This window comes from Exophiala bonariae (genome assembly GCF_035927105.1).
Source record: "Exophiala bonariae strain CCFEE 5792 chromosome Unknown scaffold_44, whole genome shotgun sequence".
Taxonomy (NCBI): Eukaryota; Fungi; Ascomycota; class Eurotiomycetes; order Chaetothyriales; family Herpotrichiellaceae; genus Exophiala; species Exophiala bonariae.
In genome coordinates this window covers 19,326-37,760 of record NW_027042519.1, presented here as the reverse complement: position 1 = coordinate 37,760, position 18,435 = coordinate 19,326, and the positions used below count along the sequence as shown (strand labels likewise).

At 49.7% G+C, this 18,435-nt stretch overlaps 7 protein-coding genes across 7 annotated transcripts; 3 read left to right on the top strand and 4 right to left on the bottom strand.

Moving 5' to 3' along the window:
- Positions 1–408: 408 nt before the first annotated feature.
- Positions 409–2,665, top strand: LTR84_010491 (uncharacterized protein; the record flags this gene model as incomplete). The annotated part of the gene is made up of 2 exons (XM_064854027.1): positions 409–1,496; positions 1,528–2,665. The coding sequence occupies 2 exons, from the start codon at positions 409–411 to the stop codon at positions 2,663–2,665; spliced, it is 2,226 nt and encodes a 741-aa protein (XP_064700370.1).
- A 45-nt stretch (positions 2,666–2,710) lies between these two features.
- On the bottom strand, positions 2,711–4,095 carry LTR84_010490 (uncharacterized protein; the record flags this gene model as incomplete). The annotated part of the gene is made up of 2 exons (XM_064854026.1): positions 2,711–3,718; positions 3,958–4,095. 2 exons carry the CDS (start codon positions 4,093–4,095, stop codon positions 2,711–2,713), a joined length of 1,146 nt encoding a protein of 381 aa, XP_064700369.1.
- A 549-nt stretch (positions 4,096–4,644) lies between these two features.
- LTR84_010489 (uncharacterized protein) lies at positions 4,645–6,186 on the top strand (the record flags this gene model as incomplete). The annotated part of the gene is made up of 1 exon (XM_064854025.1): positions 4,645–6,186. One exon carries the CDS (start codon positions 4,645–4,647, stop codon positions 6,184–6,186), a length of 1,542 nt encoding a protein of 513 aa, XP_064700368.1.
- A 1,032-nt stretch (positions 6,187–7,218) lies between these two features.
- Positions 7,219–9,326, bottom strand: LTR84_010488 (uncharacterized protein; the record flags this gene model as incomplete). Its single annotated transcript, XM_064854024.1, has 5 exons — positions 7,219–8,026; positions 8,076–8,216; positions 8,283–8,476; positions 8,561–8,756; positions 8,818–9,326. 5 exons carry the CDS (start codon positions 9,324–9,326, stop codon positions 7,219–7,221), a joined length of 1,848 nt encoding a protein of 615 aa, XP_064700367.1.
- Positions 9,327–10,358: 1,032 nt separating this feature from the next.
- On the bottom strand, positions 10,359–11,600 carry LTR84_010487 (uncharacterized protein; the record flags this gene model as incomplete). Its single annotated transcript, XM_064854023.1, has 1 exon — positions 10,359–11,600. The coding sequence occupies one exon, from the start codon at positions 11,598–11,600 to the stop codon at positions 10,359–10,361; it is 1,242 nt and encodes a 413-aa protein (XP_064700366.1).
- A 550-nt stretch (positions 11,601–12,150) lies between these two features.
- LTR84_010486 (uncharacterized protein) lies at positions 12,151–13,839 on the top strand (the record flags this gene model as incomplete). The annotated part of the gene is made up of 1 exon (XM_064854022.1): positions 12,151–13,839. The coding sequence occupies one exon, from the start codon at positions 12,151–12,153 to the stop codon at positions 13,837–13,839; it is 1,689 nt and encodes a 562-aa protein (XP_064700365.1).
- Positions 13,840–14,503: 664 nt separating this feature from the next.
- PIM1 (ATP-dependent Lon protease pim1) lies at positions 14,504–17,888 on the bottom strand (the record flags this gene model as incomplete). The annotated part of the gene is made up of 2 exons (XM_064854021.1): positions 14,504–14,698; positions 14,766–17,888. The coding sequence occupies 2 exons, from the start codon at positions 17,886–17,888 to the stop codon at positions 14,504–14,506; spliced, it is 3,318 nt and encodes a 1,105-aa protein (XP_064700364.1).
- Between the last annotated feature and the right edge of the window lie 547 nt (positions 17,889–18,435).

The following is an 18,435-nucleotide window of genomic DNA, read 5'->3' as shown; positions in this document are numbered from 1 at the left end:
AGCACTTCCAAGTCTAGACTAACCCTCAAAAGAGTTCATGACGCGCCGCCCCTAAATTGCCCGACCTCGGGCGTCGTTGGCCTCTGACTCGTACAAATTTGTATCCATTTGGCAATAGCATCATGTATTCCGTACGCGTACCCAGCTTCGAGTAAGTACAAGGCAGACTGCTACCTAGGCCGATGCCATGTACGGTTACGTATACTCATCCACTTCTATTTGAGCACCACGGGCACCGATGGGGTACCTGTGGCCCGCTCCTCATTGGGACTATCAAGAGTATCTGGCAACTGCAATCTACTCGTAATTCTCGGGTGTTCCGAGACCATCTACTGGCATTCTTACGAGTACCTGACAATGCCATAAGTCATCTCGACTACACTCTAGCCGCCTCTCGATTAGACGACCATGGTTGATCCCCGACAGCCTAAGCGTCGCAAAACACTTCTAGCCTGTGAGATCTGCAGAAACAAAAAGACAAAATGCGATGGTCAACGACCTGTCTGTGGCCCCTGTACGAGAAAAGGCTGGGGCTCAGATCAATGCTCCTGGAAATATGTCGACGGCACTGATGATACAATCCCAAACTCTCTCGTGCGAGACCTCGAGCGACGTATCCATGAACTGGAGAGGGCACACTCCTCGGCGCCATCGGCAGCAAGACCATGGGACGGCAGCTTCTCGTCATCCGCACCTGCACATCGCACATCTCTGCCTGCAAACTCTCCCACCCAAACAGGCCCTGGCCCGAACAACATCAGCGCCATCGAAGGTGCTGTAACTGGAGAGCCCCAGAATGAAGGCTATGTCGGTCCTGCCGCAGCTGCTGCACTTATGGACACGGTTCGTCGTGCTGTTGCTCCCCTGCACGTGGCAGGTTCTCCTGTCTCACAGAGACCCGATGCACTCCCGATGATGCAACTTACAAGCCCACCGTCATTATCCCACTTACTCCCACTGAGGCAGGAAGCACACGCCCTCTTGCTATCGTATTGGAAGTACGTTCATCCCATCTACCCTTTTCTTTACAGACCTACTCTGGAATCCATGTTTTCTAGTTTATGGTCCGGAACCACGATGCCTTCTGCCACAAGCCCAATAATGCAGACATCATACCAGGATAGCGTTTGCCTTATCAACTTGGTCCTCTCACTAGGTTGTCAATATACCGTTGAGTCAGACCGTGACCACGAATTCCGTCACGGCTCTGCACAAGCTAGAATATACTTTGATCGAGCTCGTGCGGCATATCGATATGATCCTCTAGGTGATGTTTCGCCATCCTTACAACAACTTCAAATTCTCCTTCTCATGGCTCAATATCTGAAGAGTGTAGGGAGCACCCACAAAGCATGGGACATCATGGGTCTTGCGATTCGCACCTGTTATTCTCTAGGTCTACATCTTCCCACGTCATCGAGCACCGATGCGATCCCTGGCTTTGTAGATAGAGAGATGGTAAAAAGAGTATGGCATGGTTGCCTCATGATGGAAAGGTTTGCTCTTTGTCCTCCATCCATTATCAAGGGCAACCACGTTGACCATGTTCAGAATGCTCAGTGCGACTCTAGGCCGCCCAGCCATGGTTCCGGCGGCTGCCGGAACCACAACAGTACCAATCCCCTTGGAAGTTGATGAGGAAAATTTTCAATCGGGCAGTATGGAGAGTGATACGAATGTCCATTTTCCAACGCTACTGTCAAGCGGATCAGTCATTTCTTTTTTCGTGCTCTCCATCGAATTATTTGAGTTCGTTCAGCGCATCCTACTTTCGTTTTACTCAGAGCGGTCTAGTGACACAACAGATAGCTATTCGTCTTATTTTGTGGGGAAAGATTCGGTTCTTGCATTGGACAATGAAATGGGCAAGTGGTGCAAAGGGGTTCCGTCCTATCTGCAACTACATTTTCCTGAGGCTTCTTCGCCAAATCACAATAGTCCAGCACGGACCTTCCACAGACAGGCAGCTGTGCTGAGGATCCGATACTTGCAAGCTCGCATATATCTCTTTCGGCCAGTCCTGTCTCGAATATGCACAACTCACCATGCTACCAATTCGAAAGTACTGAGTGAACGCCAAGAACCTACCACTAGCCTTGAACATCGGGTGGCAGTGCAGTGTTCGATGTTGTGTGTCGAGGAAGCCATCGATCTGATCGAGACCATGTCTACAAACATCACCACTGCTGAGGTGTGGGGACAGAAACCTGCTTGGCTCTATGGAGTACTACACATATATCTCGCAGCAACTGTACTGCTTGCTGCCCGACTTGCGCCCGCAGCACTCCTCACAGAGGTCTCGGAAGAAAAAGTCCAAATGGCTTGGAGGCATGCTCTGGATATCCTGAGCGGGTTTCAAGCAGACAGTGTCTCCGCTCAACGTTGTGTAGCTGCTCTTGAAGTGCTTCACCGGAAGCTACCGAATAACGTCCACCATGAGGACTATGGCCACCAGTCTCTCAATAACGGTGCCGATGACCACCACGCTAATGACCATGGGCCGGAAAATCCTGACGCTTTCGAACTTGCACCACCTCTCCACTTCGGCGCAAATGAGTCGTGGACTTTTGATGTCCAAGGGACTTCTTTCGACTGGGCACCAGACTTTGACCTGTCAGACCCTTTTGACATGTCTTGGTTCCTAGCCTCTGAATCCTTTGCCTGAACACACACCTTTCATTTTATCTTGTCGAAAGGGTTTTCATTCATGCTAGACGAACACTGCCACCGGCAGCGACCGACTGTCAATGAATGCGCCATTGGCAATAAGACATGCTTGAACCTTTCCAGCTTGTGCTCTGCTACGACTGCGGCTGTACATACTAGCCGCCGTACCTGCCGCTTGCCCGGTCGCAAGTCCTGTGCCCATCACTCTCACCGCACTGGCTGCATATTGGTCACCATCGACGCATCTGCCACCGACGTATAAGTTGTCTGTATCTATGCTCTGCAGGCAGCGTAAAGGGATCTCAAAACTTCGTGCTGGTGGGTATATAAATGTACTTTCCCAGAATTCGTGACTTTCTTGATGGAATTCCATTCCCCAGGCGCCAATAGCAATGGTATCGTCGAATGAGGTGTTCTTCATGATATCATCTTCCTTCAATTGGTAAGTGGCATTGATATGGCGACTTTCTCTCGTACCGAAATTGGGACCACTCGATACCAGATACATGTTCTCGTGGCCTGGCAATTTTTTCAAGATTTCCAGGTACTTTTGTGCTTGTTTACGCCCAGAGGCTTCTGCTGACGTTATGGAGGCAGAATATCGTGCGTCATATGAAGCAGATGCGAGGAATGTCATAATGTCGCCAGAGGGCATCTTGAGCAATACCGACGAGTTCTTCTTACAAAGATCTTGCAATTCTGGTGATTTCTTTTTAGCCTGTGTAATCGCTTGTCCCCAGAGCACAGCCGTCGGCTTTGCTTCTGCTGAGAAACCACCAAATCGTGTAGCCAAGGATCCCAGATTAACGATACCGTGGTTACCATAGCGTGTGGAAGCACTGGCCCAAAACGCAAGATCGCCATCGCCAGAGCAGTCAACAAAAGCGTTCGCCAGGATCCGCCTTCTGCCTATCCGTTCCTGAATTTCAATCGAGGATATTACTGATCCCAATCTTTCCGCACCGACGACAGTAGAGTGGAGGAGCACATCGATCTGGTGCTCGTACATCATGTCATCCAAGACCAATTTCAAGGATTCTGGCTCGAAAACCTTGATGGTGTGTCAGTACGAAGAAAGCCCCGGAAGCGAAACGTCAAGCATACCTGGAAGATTCCCCTATGTCTACTGGGCGCTTTCTCAGTTCCACCCAATTTCCGCAGGCGCAGATATATGTCATTCCAGATTGCGCCGATTGCTTGTCGAGGGCGTTCTTCAACTGTGAATAGCCCACAAAAGGATACTACTCCCCTATGAGTTGCTGCTCCTCCGAGACATCCCTCAGATTCTACGAGCAGTATCCTTGCACTGGCGTCCGCCTGTCTTGCACCAACCGCCGCAGCTATACCTGCGGATCCGCCTCCTACGATCACGACATCGTAGCTCTGCGGCTTTTCTCCGCCATCTGTGGAAGTCATAGAATTTATCATCTTGACAAAATCTCTGTGACTTTTGGCTGATTTGGTTACTGGCCTGTTGCCAACCGAATGAATGTAAGTGGGTGAGAAGGGATATTTAGATCTCTTCACCACTAGGTGTTCTTGGAAGCGCGGATCACCCGTCCACCGCAAGGAAACGTCCTGTCACTCAGGATTGCAAGCTTGACCTCCAGGCCTCTCCATACTACAGGGAGTGTTAGTCCGGGATTCCCGAGATCAGGAATTCAGCATATTCGGAACTCCCGACTTGGCTTCGGGAAGGAACAAATCTCTCCCCAAACTGTAGTTAGGCAGGGAGCAGTAAGATAATCAGGAGCTCAAGAATCGATGTTGAGCGCCTCTGCCGATGCTGGTGATGGTTTGAGGTTCACTACCCGAAAGAACATATCCAGATCTTCTCCAAGTGTCGACTGCTTCACAATGAGACATATAAAGCCTATCACCCACATGCTCGTCCATCGATGCCCAATCTACAGTCAACTTCTCAGGAAATCTAGTTATTGACAAAACAGCATCTGAATACCACAGTCAACAGAACTCATGTCGAAGAGTACATCCACTATGGACGTCTCCCACGTGGAGCAGCCTCCTCCGGGTCTAGAAAAAGTCGAACTCGGTTCAGCAGACCCTTCAGTAGCCAGGCGCCTTGAAGTTGAGAAGAAGCTACGACACAAGTTCGATCGACGTGTGCTGCCGTTGGGCATCGTGATATACCTTTTGGCACAGATCGATCGCAGCAATATGAGCAATGCAGTTGTGTTAGGATTGAGGGGCGACACAGATCTAACAGGCAATCGCTTCAACATCGCACTGTCTCTCTTCTTCGTCACTTACATCGTCTTCGAGATTCCAGCGAACATGATGTGCAAGCGCTTTGGGCCTCGAGCCTGGCTCAGCTTCATTACTTTTGGCTTTGGCATTACAACCATGTCAACCGCCTTTGTGACTAACTATTGGGGTCTTCTCCTGTGCCGAGCGCTTCTTGGGCTTTTCGAATCGGGCGTACAACCAGGCCTCATGTTTGCTTACTCACAATTCTATCGCCGTCACGAGCTCGCTTCTCGCTGGGGCATCAAAGCTGCTGGCGCATCATGCGCCGGAGCTTTCGGTGGCCTACTAGGTAGTGGACTGGGTAACATCCCGAAAGCTGGGATGATGGAGCGATGGCGGTGGATTTTCTTGATTGAAGGCCTCATGACAGCTATATTTGCCGGACTTGTCTTTTGGCTGATGCCGACCGACATCACGACCGCTACATTTCTCACCGAAGAGGAGAAACGGGTGGGCATTGAACGCATCGCGGACGAAAACAAGATGGGCGTTGGCGATGAGGACTTGTCTCCCTGGCGCCTGGATGTTATGAAGAGTGCTCTGTGGAACCTCAACACACAGCTTGTCAGCTTGGGGCTAATCATGTCACTCCTTTCACTTACTGCACTTTCTCTTTTCATGGTAAGCCAGCCTCATTTCCATTCGGGCGTACCAATACTGATCAAGATCCAGCCTTCGCTCCTCCGGTCTATGGGTTACAGCGCGACTCACGCTCAACTACTTACAGTCCCACCATATGTCCTGGCCGCAGTTGTCTGTGTAGGTGCATCTTTCCTTTCCGATCGATTGCACACCCGTGGGCTTATCGTCATCGTTCTTACCCCACTTACGATACTCGGTTTCCTGCTCATGGCAGTCTTGAAGTCCAACACGGGCCGCTACATCGCATTGTTCCTCCCAACAGCCGCAGCATTCACCTGCTCGCCTATCCTCCTCGCATGGGTGGTAGGTAACTCGGCTGGCCCCAGTGTGCGAGCAGTGGTGAGCGCCTATGCGGTAGGCGAAGCCAATGTCGGCGGCCTGATCGCGACCTGGACCTATCTGCCTGGAGACGCACCAAGATATACACGTGGACATTGGATCAATTTTGGGGGCTCGTGTATTTTACTTGTCGTCGCGATAGTGACTACGCTTTACTTGCGGTGGGAGAATCGTGTCAGAGCCAGGGGTGGAAGGGAGGGGAGGCTCTGCGATCCTGGTCAAGTGTGGAAGTTGGGACATCGACACCCGGAGTATAGGTATACGGCTTGAACTGATCGAGGTCATTGTTGTGAAGGCGCTGTGATACACTTTGACCCGCTTGTCCACATGAAGATGAGCTAGCATACACATATCTCACCCCGTATGCTTGCCCCTTGGTGTATTTACTCTTTTGCACAACGTGACTCTTCCAGCCCTGTAGTATGTCCCCGTGCCAGTTCATCGCTACCTGCCTGAGGTAAGTATGAGTCTTCCCAATGGGACTATCGATCAGAGCAGCATGACTGCACATGACCATGATTTGCACCCTTGTGGGTATCCGTCAAGCCGCACCACAAGGACTAATCGAACCTCAAATGCTTGGAAGAAACAAGATTCGTGGTATTGAATATTTTCCGTTTCCATGTCCTACTTCTGGTCCATGATCTACAGATCGTCTAAATTGCCTACGTACACCAAACACAAAGCGTACGAGGCACTGGGAAAGCCGCCTTGCATTTACAAACTCGTATTCGTGCTCTGTGAGGTGTTATGTCGGTTGGGGCAAAATTGGACAACCCATAATCTGCATGGATTTGCGAGTGCTTCTCGACGATCTTTCCCAAGAACAACACAGCAGCACAGGAACATGCTGGCACTCGGCGATCACTGCAGGAGAACTCAAGGCTGACTTGGGATTTATGTAAATATCGCGCTAGATTTCTTGGTATTGGATGACTAGAAAAGCCTGACTTGGAAACTACCTATTTGGATTGTCTTTTTGGGAAATTGGCTGGTGAACCCAATCTTTCACTTCATCTGTAGACGCGTGTGACTCCACGGATCGACTAGGGACACGAGTGCCGACTTGCAATCTCCTGCGTCTTTCCTGAGATGGGAATAGTTGATATTGATCCGTGATCTGGCATTGTATAGTCTTGTACTGTAAACTCGGTGGCCAATTTCAAGCGTAGACTGCTGATTTGATTTGTAGATGCAGAGAGCTGGGCAAGTAACCATCGTCAACCATAGATACCCCGTTCAATTCATGCAAGTGTGGTCACGGCTGGCTCACCATGCCAAGGGGCTTTCAGCCTTGTCCATCTAGTCGTCCCTGATAGTCGTCGTCTTGTTTCCCCCAATAGACGAGGCTTCCACATCTGTGCTCTGCCTAATGTCCTCGCTCTTCCGCATAGCTTTAATCTGACTTGGCCGACGAATGCGCTCCCATTCCTTCTCGTCATCCCTCTCATCGACAGTATTCGCCGTCATCTCCATGGCTTCGTCCTCCAACTCTTCTGGAAGAATCAGATTGAAAAAAAGTGAGAGGAACGCCGTCACTGCGAAACCTGTCTCCATCACCAGCTCCACGGCGTTCATGAGCCCTCGCAATGCGCCATTGTCGCCCTCGTAGGTGAACACATATGCAAACCAATCGGGTACCAATGTCGCACCGAAGCCGACGCTCATGGCCGCAGTCAGAATGAATCTGTTGCGTCGCGTGAATGGTACGGTCGAGATAATGCGAATACCTGAGATGGCGACAGCCGAGAAGAGGAATGTCGTCATACCACCGAGAACAGCGGAAGGGATTGCGACCAGCGCGGCTGCGAATTTCGAGAAAACACCCATTACCACAAGAAAAAAGCAGCAGCAATATCCAGCTTTTCTATTCGCACATCGAGTAAGGGCAATGACGCCGTTATTCTGGGCGAATGTCGAGACGGGAGTGATTGTGCACAGACAGGCGAGCATGCCATTGAGGCCGTCGGCTAAGACACCGCCCTGGATGCGTGATTCGAATGTGCGGCCTTCAACTTCTAGGCGCGAAACGTCGCAGCTAGCTGTTATGTCGCCAATGGCTTCCATCATGAGGACAAGGAATACCGCCAGGAACGGTAATACCATGGGCCTAGAAGGTTTTTGTTAGAAGTGGACATGGATCAAAGATCAAAACTTACCCATAGAGTGACAAGGGAAAAGTCTTAACCCAAATGAAAGAGGCAGCAGGTGCTCTGGTGATGCCAGCATCGTCGAAGTAACCAGTAGCAGCCGCGATGATACAGCCAACAAGTAGCCCGACCACGACGGCACAAGATTTCCTGTCGAGTCATATGTCAGTAGAGGTCTGGCACGACACTAGTCAGTGCTTCATTATTCGTACTCACATTATGGGACTTCCGAATCTCTCGCACAGGATAATGGTGGCAAATACACTGAAGCCTAGACCAATGAATTGAGCCGAGCCCCATGGAAGAGGATGAGGAGCGTTAATGGTAGGGCATAGTCTGAAAAGACCTTCTTCGGGTCGGGATCTACATGTACCAGAGCCACCAGCCCAGTTCTCAAAGCCTGTACCAATCTGAGAAGATCTTAGAGTTAATATTATTATCGTACAATCGAAAGGTTAGTGCTGCAAGTCGAGATGGGATGACCTTGCACTTACGAGATTGACACCTATCAGTACAACTGTCGGTCCAGTGACCAAGGGTGGGAACACGCGTTTAAGAACTTTAGCTGGTGCGAATGAAAGCCCTATTTCCAAGAGAGCGCATATGCAAGCAGTCCCGATGATGGCACCGTAGCCTTGAGGGCATGGTAACCGGGTCAGTACGCCGTCGACCTCCCGGCTTGGACAGAAGCTATATACCACCTGTTAACATGATCTGGCTCTCACAGGGTGTGACTGGAACCACGACTTACCCGCTTTCATACATCTGCGACAGCCCTCCAAGAGCAACAGGAATGGTCGCAAATGACGTGCCAACAACGGAGATCAGGCCTGTGCCGATGAAATATGAAGTCTTGTAGATGTGGAATCTGGTGATTTGCACTGCCGATAAAAGCCCACAGACGATCAACGATGTTGACACGAGATACTGGGCAGTGTCGGTGTCCAAGGCAGCACCGCCACTTCCTGAGAGGATAATGGGCGGAGTGATCAGACCAGCCAACATCGCCAAAGCATGCTGGAAGCCCAATATCAATGCAAGGAAAATTGGCATCTTGTCATTGAGGCCGAAGAATGGTGCTGTTTGCCGCGACTTCTTCATGAAGGGCAATTTTGGCGTGAACAGGAAGGCATAGTCGTAGTCTCCTATGAGGCCTTCCTTGGTTGTCAAGCTACGAATGATATTGCGTGGTACACCAGCGATCCTGTCTTTCAACGGTCGTCTAGGTGTTGTATCTGGTCCAATTCTATCGGGCTCCATGATGCAAAGTATCGATGTGGATAGTAGTGCGTTACTACTTTTCAGATGAGAAGAAAACTTGTTGAGATTAAAGTGCGAGCGACTCTGTTCTTATTGAGAATCAAGACCAAGAGTGTTCGACGTCAATAGGATAATCTTTCGCTTATCGACAGACGATCGTTATGCTAATCTTCCGATATCAAGAATACTAGATGAGAGGCGAAAGGATCAGCATTTTGCAGCTCGATACGGACAATACCATGCGCGACCCAGGCTTGATCAAGCTCCCAAAGCGATGGTTTGTGATATCTGTTTTGGCAGTGGCGAACTACTCAGAGCTTCAACATTGCCTAACTTTCTCAAGCCGTAGCAAAATCGATCCATACATGGCAATTGAAGCATGGGCTTCGTAGCGGATGAATATGACATTCCCCCTGGCTCACCTAGTTCTGGCGGGGTTCTGTCGTAGGCATCTGCACGATGATGTCGACGAGATATCTTACGAAAGGCAATTGCTCCAGAGTGCCATGATGAGTCTATTCAAATAGCTCAAAGACAGAATTGTGAATACATCAGAGTGCATCTTGTCTGCGCTCTGCAGCCTCACCAAGTCGACCATCTCGAATGTGATTGGATGCGTCGGTAAATATTACGCAAAGTTTTAAGGTTGTTGACTTGCACTCTTGACATCTTGTGGCCCTTTGAAAATCTTCAGATAAGCAAACTGTTTTGTATTGGCACGGATGGTCGAGTCCAGACTTGACAACCCCGCTTTAAACCCTTTAACGACAGCGAGCCGCCGAGCAAAGGAATATTTCTTGGCTGAAGGCTCACGCGACCGCTCGATTCGGTGGGGATCCAGTGTTCTACAAGACGCTTGATGGTTTCATCTGCAAACGGCTCGACGGAATGGTCTTGTTCGGATTTGATGGCTGCAGCACGGCAGCCACCGACTCATTGGTTTGAGATCGATCCTAGCATTACTGTCAAATCTCAGGATGGATGCAAGATGCCCAATGACAATGACCAGAGACGTAGATAAGTTTCACTTCGTTATTGCTTGATATAGTGGTGGGGACCTCTTTCCAAAACCTCGATCTCGTCCCCAATCTTCAGTTGAAAAGTCTGGGATTCAGCGGGTACTAGTTGAAGTCCAAGACATGCATTGAGAGGATCTCCATCGTCAATACATCTAAAGGATTTTAGAATCTTGTCAGGTTCAACGGGGTGTCTTTCAGCAGTATCAGGGTCGACGTTTGGTAGTCGGCATCTAACTGTGTGGCAGGCACAGTAAAAAACGTGGTCACCAATCCTGACCTTTTTCCAGTCGTCTTCGTTATATGCATTGGGTCCAACAACCAGAATGTTTGACCGGAATCGTTTCGCTGAAAAGCGAGGAATCGCGGTCTTGATTTTGTCCCCAATATCACGAACCGATGAAAGGTTTAGTAGGTGGACAGGATATGCATCTGCGAAACCCACAACCGGTTGATATCCTAGATTCTCTCGGCGAGGTGCGCAGCGGTATACCTCCCGATAGCTTTTTGGTTCAACCCTGAACAGGGTCAAGGGATTGCTAACTCCCAAATACGCGCTAAGGCTGACTGGAACATGAACACCATAGTTCAGCCAGTTTGGACTATCTCGCCAGATGGTGACTTGTTCTATGGGATATTGATGGTCTTGTGGGGGGTTTAGTGGAACGCGGAAAGATGTTTCTACTGGTAGTAAGCCCAGTGAAAGGAGAATCCGCAACACGGGAGCGAGGATGCCTGATGGAGTATAAGGATACTTGACAACCAGAAATCCTGCGCTCTCAAGACCCGTTGAAGTTTGGTTGTGACCTTTAGGAGCTAGCCAGATCTCCGATTTTACATTTGCAAGCTTCTCGAGACCTGGCGTCCGCTGAGTTCGGAAGGTCCATTTGGCTTTCTTCTCGGCTTCTGATGCATCGAGACGTGTCTGAGGTTTCAAGAGTTCTGCAAATGCAAACTTCCGGTCCCACGTGAAGCCTGCCGCATCAACATCTGCAGAGGAGAGTTCAACCGGGGCGCACGATTTGATGGGATGGATAAAAAGTGCTTTCACCTTCCATTTATTCGTCTGTGAATCGTCTGGTGTACTTGCTGATTTGGTATATCTCACGTCATACTCGTCATGCATGTTTGAGGCTCCATTGGTCGTCAGCTTTTGGTAGCCCTTAAGGGATAGCTCAGAATTTGGTCTCCGAATGATTAACCGATAAATCAAACCTGCCACAATAGCAGGGAAAAGATAGGTGATGAAGTTGTCCATCGTGGTAATATCTTCAAATCTCAAGTTTTGGAGCTGCCATGAAATTTGGAAGACTTGAGACTGAAGGAAACGTTGGACCTTTAAATCACAGATGGTGGAAGGGCGTGATGCTTATGAATTTGTTCCGCTTTTCAGTCAGAAGGTTATTTGACAACAAAATAACTGACGTGCTTCATAGTGAAATCCCGATATGAGTCAGCCAATTTCAAGAAGAAAAGTTGCTGCCATTCATGACAAAATGCTTCACCGTGAAGGCCACTTTATTTTCAGACGCGTCCAACCTGAATGCGACGCGTCGCTACGGTGGAACTTTACGCTCTGCCCATTCCTTGAAACTGAGGTCCCCGATGCGAATGTCATATCGATCGCGCCTATGCAAAGGAAGAGGTTGACTTCCTCCGTGACTTCACAAGCGCAGACATCGAACGCTCAAGCTTACCAGAGTTTTCACGTTCGGTCATGGAAAAAATCCCGATCGACGGACATCCAAATCAAACGCTTTCAAGCACAGAGTAACTGCTCAACATGACTACAGCCAAGCCTGATCATCATGGACGACCAAGAACCAGACGTACATAACTTCTCAACTTCCTCTGAGCATCGATTGCCGACCATCTCGGGTGCCGATGCTCTACAGAATGCGTCGATCAAATCTAAAGGCATTCCGACCAGTCTTCCTTCCCTGGATGAGACGCTACAGCCCAGCAATAATCCGCTGGGCACTGCTGGTCTGCAGATAGGTCATGTCACTGAGATCTTTGGTCCACCAGGTGTTGGCAAGACCGCATTTGGACTGCAGCTTGCCGTCAATGCGATCCGTTCGCGTCGTGATGATTCTCGCATCCTGTGGGTGAATACTGGTTCACCATTGATCGAACAACGACTCATGGAAATCAATGCCGCGCTCGTGTTGCCTTCACTTGACGAACCTCCATCCTCTCCACCACAGGATACAAGAATTGGAGACGAAGCCCGACTAGAGGACAAATTCGACTACCTAGAAATATCTTCATTCCCTCGCTTGTTGACCCTCTTCTTGCATCCCACGCCAGATCTCCCTACGAATGAAACATGCTTGATTGTCATCGACGATTTTTCCAATTTCATCCTCGGCTCGTTCTCTAAAGACGCCGCTGCAACCGCTAACATCAAGACGTCCGCTCCAGTCACGGTGCAAGAGAAACTCACCAAAAAGGCAGCGGCCAAACGATTCCAGGTCATTGAGAGTCTAGCTACCAGCATGTCCAAGCTCGCCGCTTTGAGAAATCTTGCCATCGTCGTTCTGACCGGCACGACGACGAATCTGAAAGTGGGCGAGCACCGCGGGGTTCTGACTCCAGCACTAGCGAGCCAGGCTTGGGAGTCCGCAGTCCATACCCGGATCATGTTGTATCGTGACTTCCCTCCCGATGACCTGGACGTCGAGCCCGATGTTCTGGAGCAGCTCGACGCTGGGCTGAGGTATGCCGACGTCCAGAAGCTTGCTCGGAAGGAAGTCTACACCCCACCCACAGCATTTATCATCACAACAGGAGGACTCCAGGAGGTCAATCTCCCTGACACGACCGACTATCACGGTCCGATGATCGTCGATGGTAACCAAATGTCGGAACGACCATCTGAGCCAGACCTGCCACCACTACCTCTGGAAATTGGGCTGCCAGAACGAAGCAGGAAACGAAGTTTCGGCGAGATCGCTGATAGTGAGGATGAGGGAAGCGACAGTTTATTCGGGAATGAAGATGGGAACGACATCGTTGTTAGAGTTTTGGACGATGAGAACGACGAAAAGGAAGAACCACAGCATGATGACGACTATGTGCTAACCCATCACGATCGAAACCTCGCCGAAGTAGAAGAAACATCACATCGCTACGAAGAGGACGAAAACGAGCAGCTAGTGCAATCCGCCGATAGCCATATACGAGAGCATCACGAATATGATCTACCAAGACCAGAATCTGCCATGTCACCGGCACCACAGGACAGCGCCATCGCATCGGATGACGAAAAGACCCCTCTCTCGTGCCTGTCCTCAATCGAAGAGCATGCCAATACAGAACATGGAGACAGCGAAGAAGAAATGCTCCTCGGCCGGCACGCGACATTGATGCCACAAGATTACGGCTCCCACGGCGAAATTCGAGGATCTGAAGATATGGTGCCGCGGTATTCGTCTGACGGTGAGGTCGCCGATAGCGAAGAGGAAGACGAGGAAGACGTCAGAGACAATGGATGACCTGAAGTCGACGTGCGACGTATCGTCAACAGAACTGTTGATGCATGAGAACAAGAACAAGAATTAACCACCTGCAGAATGACTAGATGAACAACGAATAGAGGGAAACATGGTCATGGGCTGGAGGGCACCACAATCGTCGATTAGATTTCCTCTCTGATATACATCCATGCAGGCATGACGCTATAAAGGGGTTCTATCCTATACTATCCTACATACAACCAGCCAACCTCAAAACTGGGTAGAGCAGAGAATTCATTCCACATCAGTCGCATCAAATCCAAGAGAGATGTTTGTTTGGAAAAACCACACACCGGATCCAGTACCGAGAGCTCAAACTCAGCATGGAATCATTCAGATCTATGTTTTATCGTTCCTGCGCCTCCTGTAAATGCTGGCCGTGTCCGCGAACTGCAATGTGCTGAGCGTTTATATACAATCAATCTGCATTTCTAACCAAACTCCGGATTGGGCGTCCGGACATACCTGCGAAATGGAATGACTTGAATGCTCAACTGAAGAAGTACTCTCAAGGACCCCAAGGACTTCTTGGAGTCCCCGAACTCGCAAGAGTCACAAGGCATCAGGAGGTATTGAAATCGGGAATGACCGATGGTCCACCCATCGAAGATCAAAATTAGTGGAGAGGCAGTGGAAAAATCGATCAATCGTCGTCGGAGTCAGACTCATTCTCCTCGTCTTTTTCCTTATTTTTCCTCGACTTCTTGTCGGAATCTTTCTCCTTCAAAGCGGACTTCCACCGGTTGTTGACCTCGTCTTTCTTGATGTCGGGGAAGACGAGTTCAAACACATCATTGTACCAGTCGACAGCATGGCCTTCAATTCCTTCCTTGATGTTCTATTTGGCAACAGTGTTAGCAATGCTTTTATTGGAGTCAACTCAGTTGAAGTGGGAATGGACTTACCTCTGGCAACTCGCACCAATCGCCCCAATTGTCCTTGGGGAAAAGAATCTTAGAACATCCTGCTCGCCTTGCTGCGACAGTCTTCTCTCTCAACCCACCGATTCTCAAAACTTTACCCGTCACCGTCAATTCACCCGTCATAGCTAGAGCAGGATCGACTTTCTTATCCATCGCCAAACTCAATAGCGAGGTGGCCATTGTGATGCCAGCAGAAGGTCCATCCTTCTGTACGGCACCTTCAGGGCAATGCAGATGGATCTTTGCATGATCAAAGAACCTGTTCTTAGGGAATCTGTTGGCAATGACAGATTTCGCAAAGGAGTAGGCGATGGCTGTTGATTCTTTCATGACGTTCTTGAGGTTTCCAGTTTGCTGGAAGCCGGGTCGGCTTTGATGTGATAATGCAGATTCAAGGATTGATTCGATATAAAGTGCTGCACCTCCCATGCTAGTCCATGCAAGACCCATGGTCACACCTGGAGGCGTCGTCTCGTACAAACGATCGGCTGTAAAGATGGGAGGGCCAACGTAATCTTTCAGGTTATCTTTGGTGATGTTGACATGAACGGTGTCAGGGACTTTCAGAGCAACTCGAGGCTTTTCTGTTGTTTCGTTCTCGATGGTTTCTGGGGTGGTTTTGACGTCGGTATCGTCCTTCTTACTTTCCTCCAAAGCAGCCTTGCCCTCATCAGTCAAGGCCTCGGACTCTGGTAAGGCATCCTCTCCAAGGTCCTGGATAATTTTCAATGCTGATTTGCGATAGACCTTCTCTATTTGCTTTTTGAGATTGCGGACACCGGATTCGCGGCAGTACTTATTGATCAATTCCTCGATAGCAGACTCGTCAAGAGTGACGTCCACATCTTTCAGGCCAGAAAGCTCTTTGGCTTGCGGGGCGAGGTATCGATCGGCAATAGCCTTCTTCTCATTAGCAACATAGCCACTCAATTCAATGAGCTCCATTCGATCTAGTAAAGGACGGGGAATGGTATCAGTGAGATTGGCAGTGCAGACGAAGAGGACCTTGGACAAGTCCACTGGGACATCCATGTAATGGTCCAAAAAGCTGGAGTTCTGTTCTGGATCGAGCAACTCGAGAAGTGCAGAAGCAGGATCACCTTGATGACCTCGGCCGATCTTGTCAACCTCGTCGATTAGAATAAGCGGATTCTCGGTTTGGCATTTCTTCAACGCTTGGATGATGCGACCAGGGAGAGCTCCAACATAAGTACGTCGATGTCCCTTGATCTCAGCAACATCTGTGAGACCGCCCACACTGAAACGGTAGTATTGCCGATTGAGAGCGCGAGCAATCGACTTTCCGATCGAAGTCTTACCCACGCCTGGGGGACCGACGAAACATAGGATCTTGCCTTCTACTGTACCCCGAAGTTTGCCAACAGCAATGAATTCAAGGATTCTGTCTTTGACATCTTTCAGGCCATAATGGTCCTCATCAAGCACGGTCATGGCATTCTTAATCCCAAAATTCTCAGCGCTTCTTTGACCCCATGGAATCTGGGTGATCCAGTCAAGGTAATTCCTCGTGACGTTGAATTCTGATGCAGCCGGTTCTAGATGTGCAAGTTTGTTGAGTTCCTCGTCAAACACCTTCTTGACAGCTTCTGGCATTGCCAATTTCTGTCCCCGTTCCCGGAATTTCTCAACCAATTTGTCTTTCCCATCAACTTCGATACCGAGTTCTCGACGGATGCCTTTCATCTGTTCCATAAGCCAATATTCACGTTGGCGTTTCTGGATCTTGCTCTCGACATCTTTGGAAATTTTTGTCTGGAGTTTGGCATTCATCAGCTCCTTCTTGAGAACAACGAGAGCCTTGTGAAGACGTTCCTCCACATTCATGGTTTGCAGAATGTCTTGCAATTCATCGATTTCTCCCACTGAGACAGCTGCAGCGAAGTCGGCAAGTTTTGCAGGTTCTTCAATGACATTGCCTGCTGATTGTGAGACGCTGAAGTCGGATATCTGGTCACGAAAGATTGTGTTTATTGTGGCTACCTCTTTGAAGACATTGACGATCTCTGAAGTAAGTGCCCGGATCACATCACTCTTCTTGTCGTGTGCAACCTCAGTAAGGTTTTCGACGTTGACCAGAGAAACAGGGTATTTACGTAGGAATGCTGTCGGCTCATAAACAGTGGCTTGAGGGGCTTTCACTTCTTTTACAGGCTCCTCGAAACTTGCCACAACATCACCCTTACCCTCGGTCCCGTCGGCTTTGGATTTTTGCTCATTCGCAGGGAGGATTTCAGCAACCGCCACTGCTCCTTGCTCGCCGGAGGTCGAAGGAGGTAGCAGACTTGACATTTTTATTCTTCTGTGCGGATATAGCACCGCAGTCAGGCTATGCTCATCGCCATGAACGGGGAAAGCGCTGGTAATTTGGGCGAAGACTCCCACATCATGAACGTCATCCATCTTGTCAATGACATCCTTATCTGCTGTGTCATCTTTGAACAGGAAAGCCCCAACATAGGGCTGTCCTCGCTTCATCATCTCTTGGATGGCTGCGACCACATTAGGATCTCGGATAGTGATGGCCTTGTAAAATCCAGGAAACAAAGGACGTTTGGCAATAGGTATGGCCATGACCTGCGGGTAGGTTTCGGGGACGGTGGGCTTCGAGATTTGGGTGGTACGACGTCCACGTTTGGACCCTTCGTTAGGAACGGAACCCTGGGCTGAGCTCGACGTGGCATCGCTTCCGTTGCCAGCTGCGCCTGCAGGTCTCCCCTCACTTGAGGATTGAGGTATGGGTTGCGGCTCGGACGGGGATTTCTTGGCCTCAGCGCTGTCTTCGGTCCGGGGAGCCTCTTCTATTTCATCTTCGACCTTCTTTGGTTTTGTGTCCGGCTCTTCGTTGTTCGCGGAGGGGTCATCTTCAGGAGGTTTGTCTTTCCGACGGACAGGGTGGGATGAGAACTGTCGTATTTGTAATCCATTCAACTTGGGACTCGCGGAGAGGTAACTTGCAGGCTGTCGAGCGGACACAGAATAGAATGAGGCATGTCGCTGCAAGATCTGACGCCTGCAATCCCGACAAACTGTGCGCTGACCGTTGTGGAGGACGGTTCTCCAGGGCAGGAGTTGGCCTCGAAGCATGCTCTAGTCAAGCCGAGAGACGAGATGAGGTATGATGGCGTCGGCCTGGTGGCCTAGAGGTGAAGTAGCTTAGAAATGGGAAACCAGTTGTTGCCGGAGTGCACAAGATGAAACTCCTCCAAATACGAGTAAGTGCGAATGATGAGATGATGGAGGGTGAATGGAGGAGGCAGGCAGTCTGGCGTGGCGTAAGTCGATGGAGCATCGGCCGAACAATATGATTTATGATTCAAGTTGAGATCATCGATATTGGAATCAGAGTTCCAAAGGGGCAGGTGCGGCGAAGGATGGTCCTTAAACGGAAAGTGCGGCGAGAAGTAAATGCGACCACCAAGCTGACTAAGAATTGCTCGGTATCACGTGCCGTCTCGGACCTGCATCGGAGATGGCAGAACGATCCTCCCCCAATCGCGGTTGTCATCGGCGTTGCAAGATTATCCGAACTCCAGAAGTTTCTCTGCTCCAAAAAAGTCAACGAGATCAAGATCGCATCTCCCTCCGACAACCATCCCTATCATCTTCACCATTCGCTTCTTGTTCCCTGTTG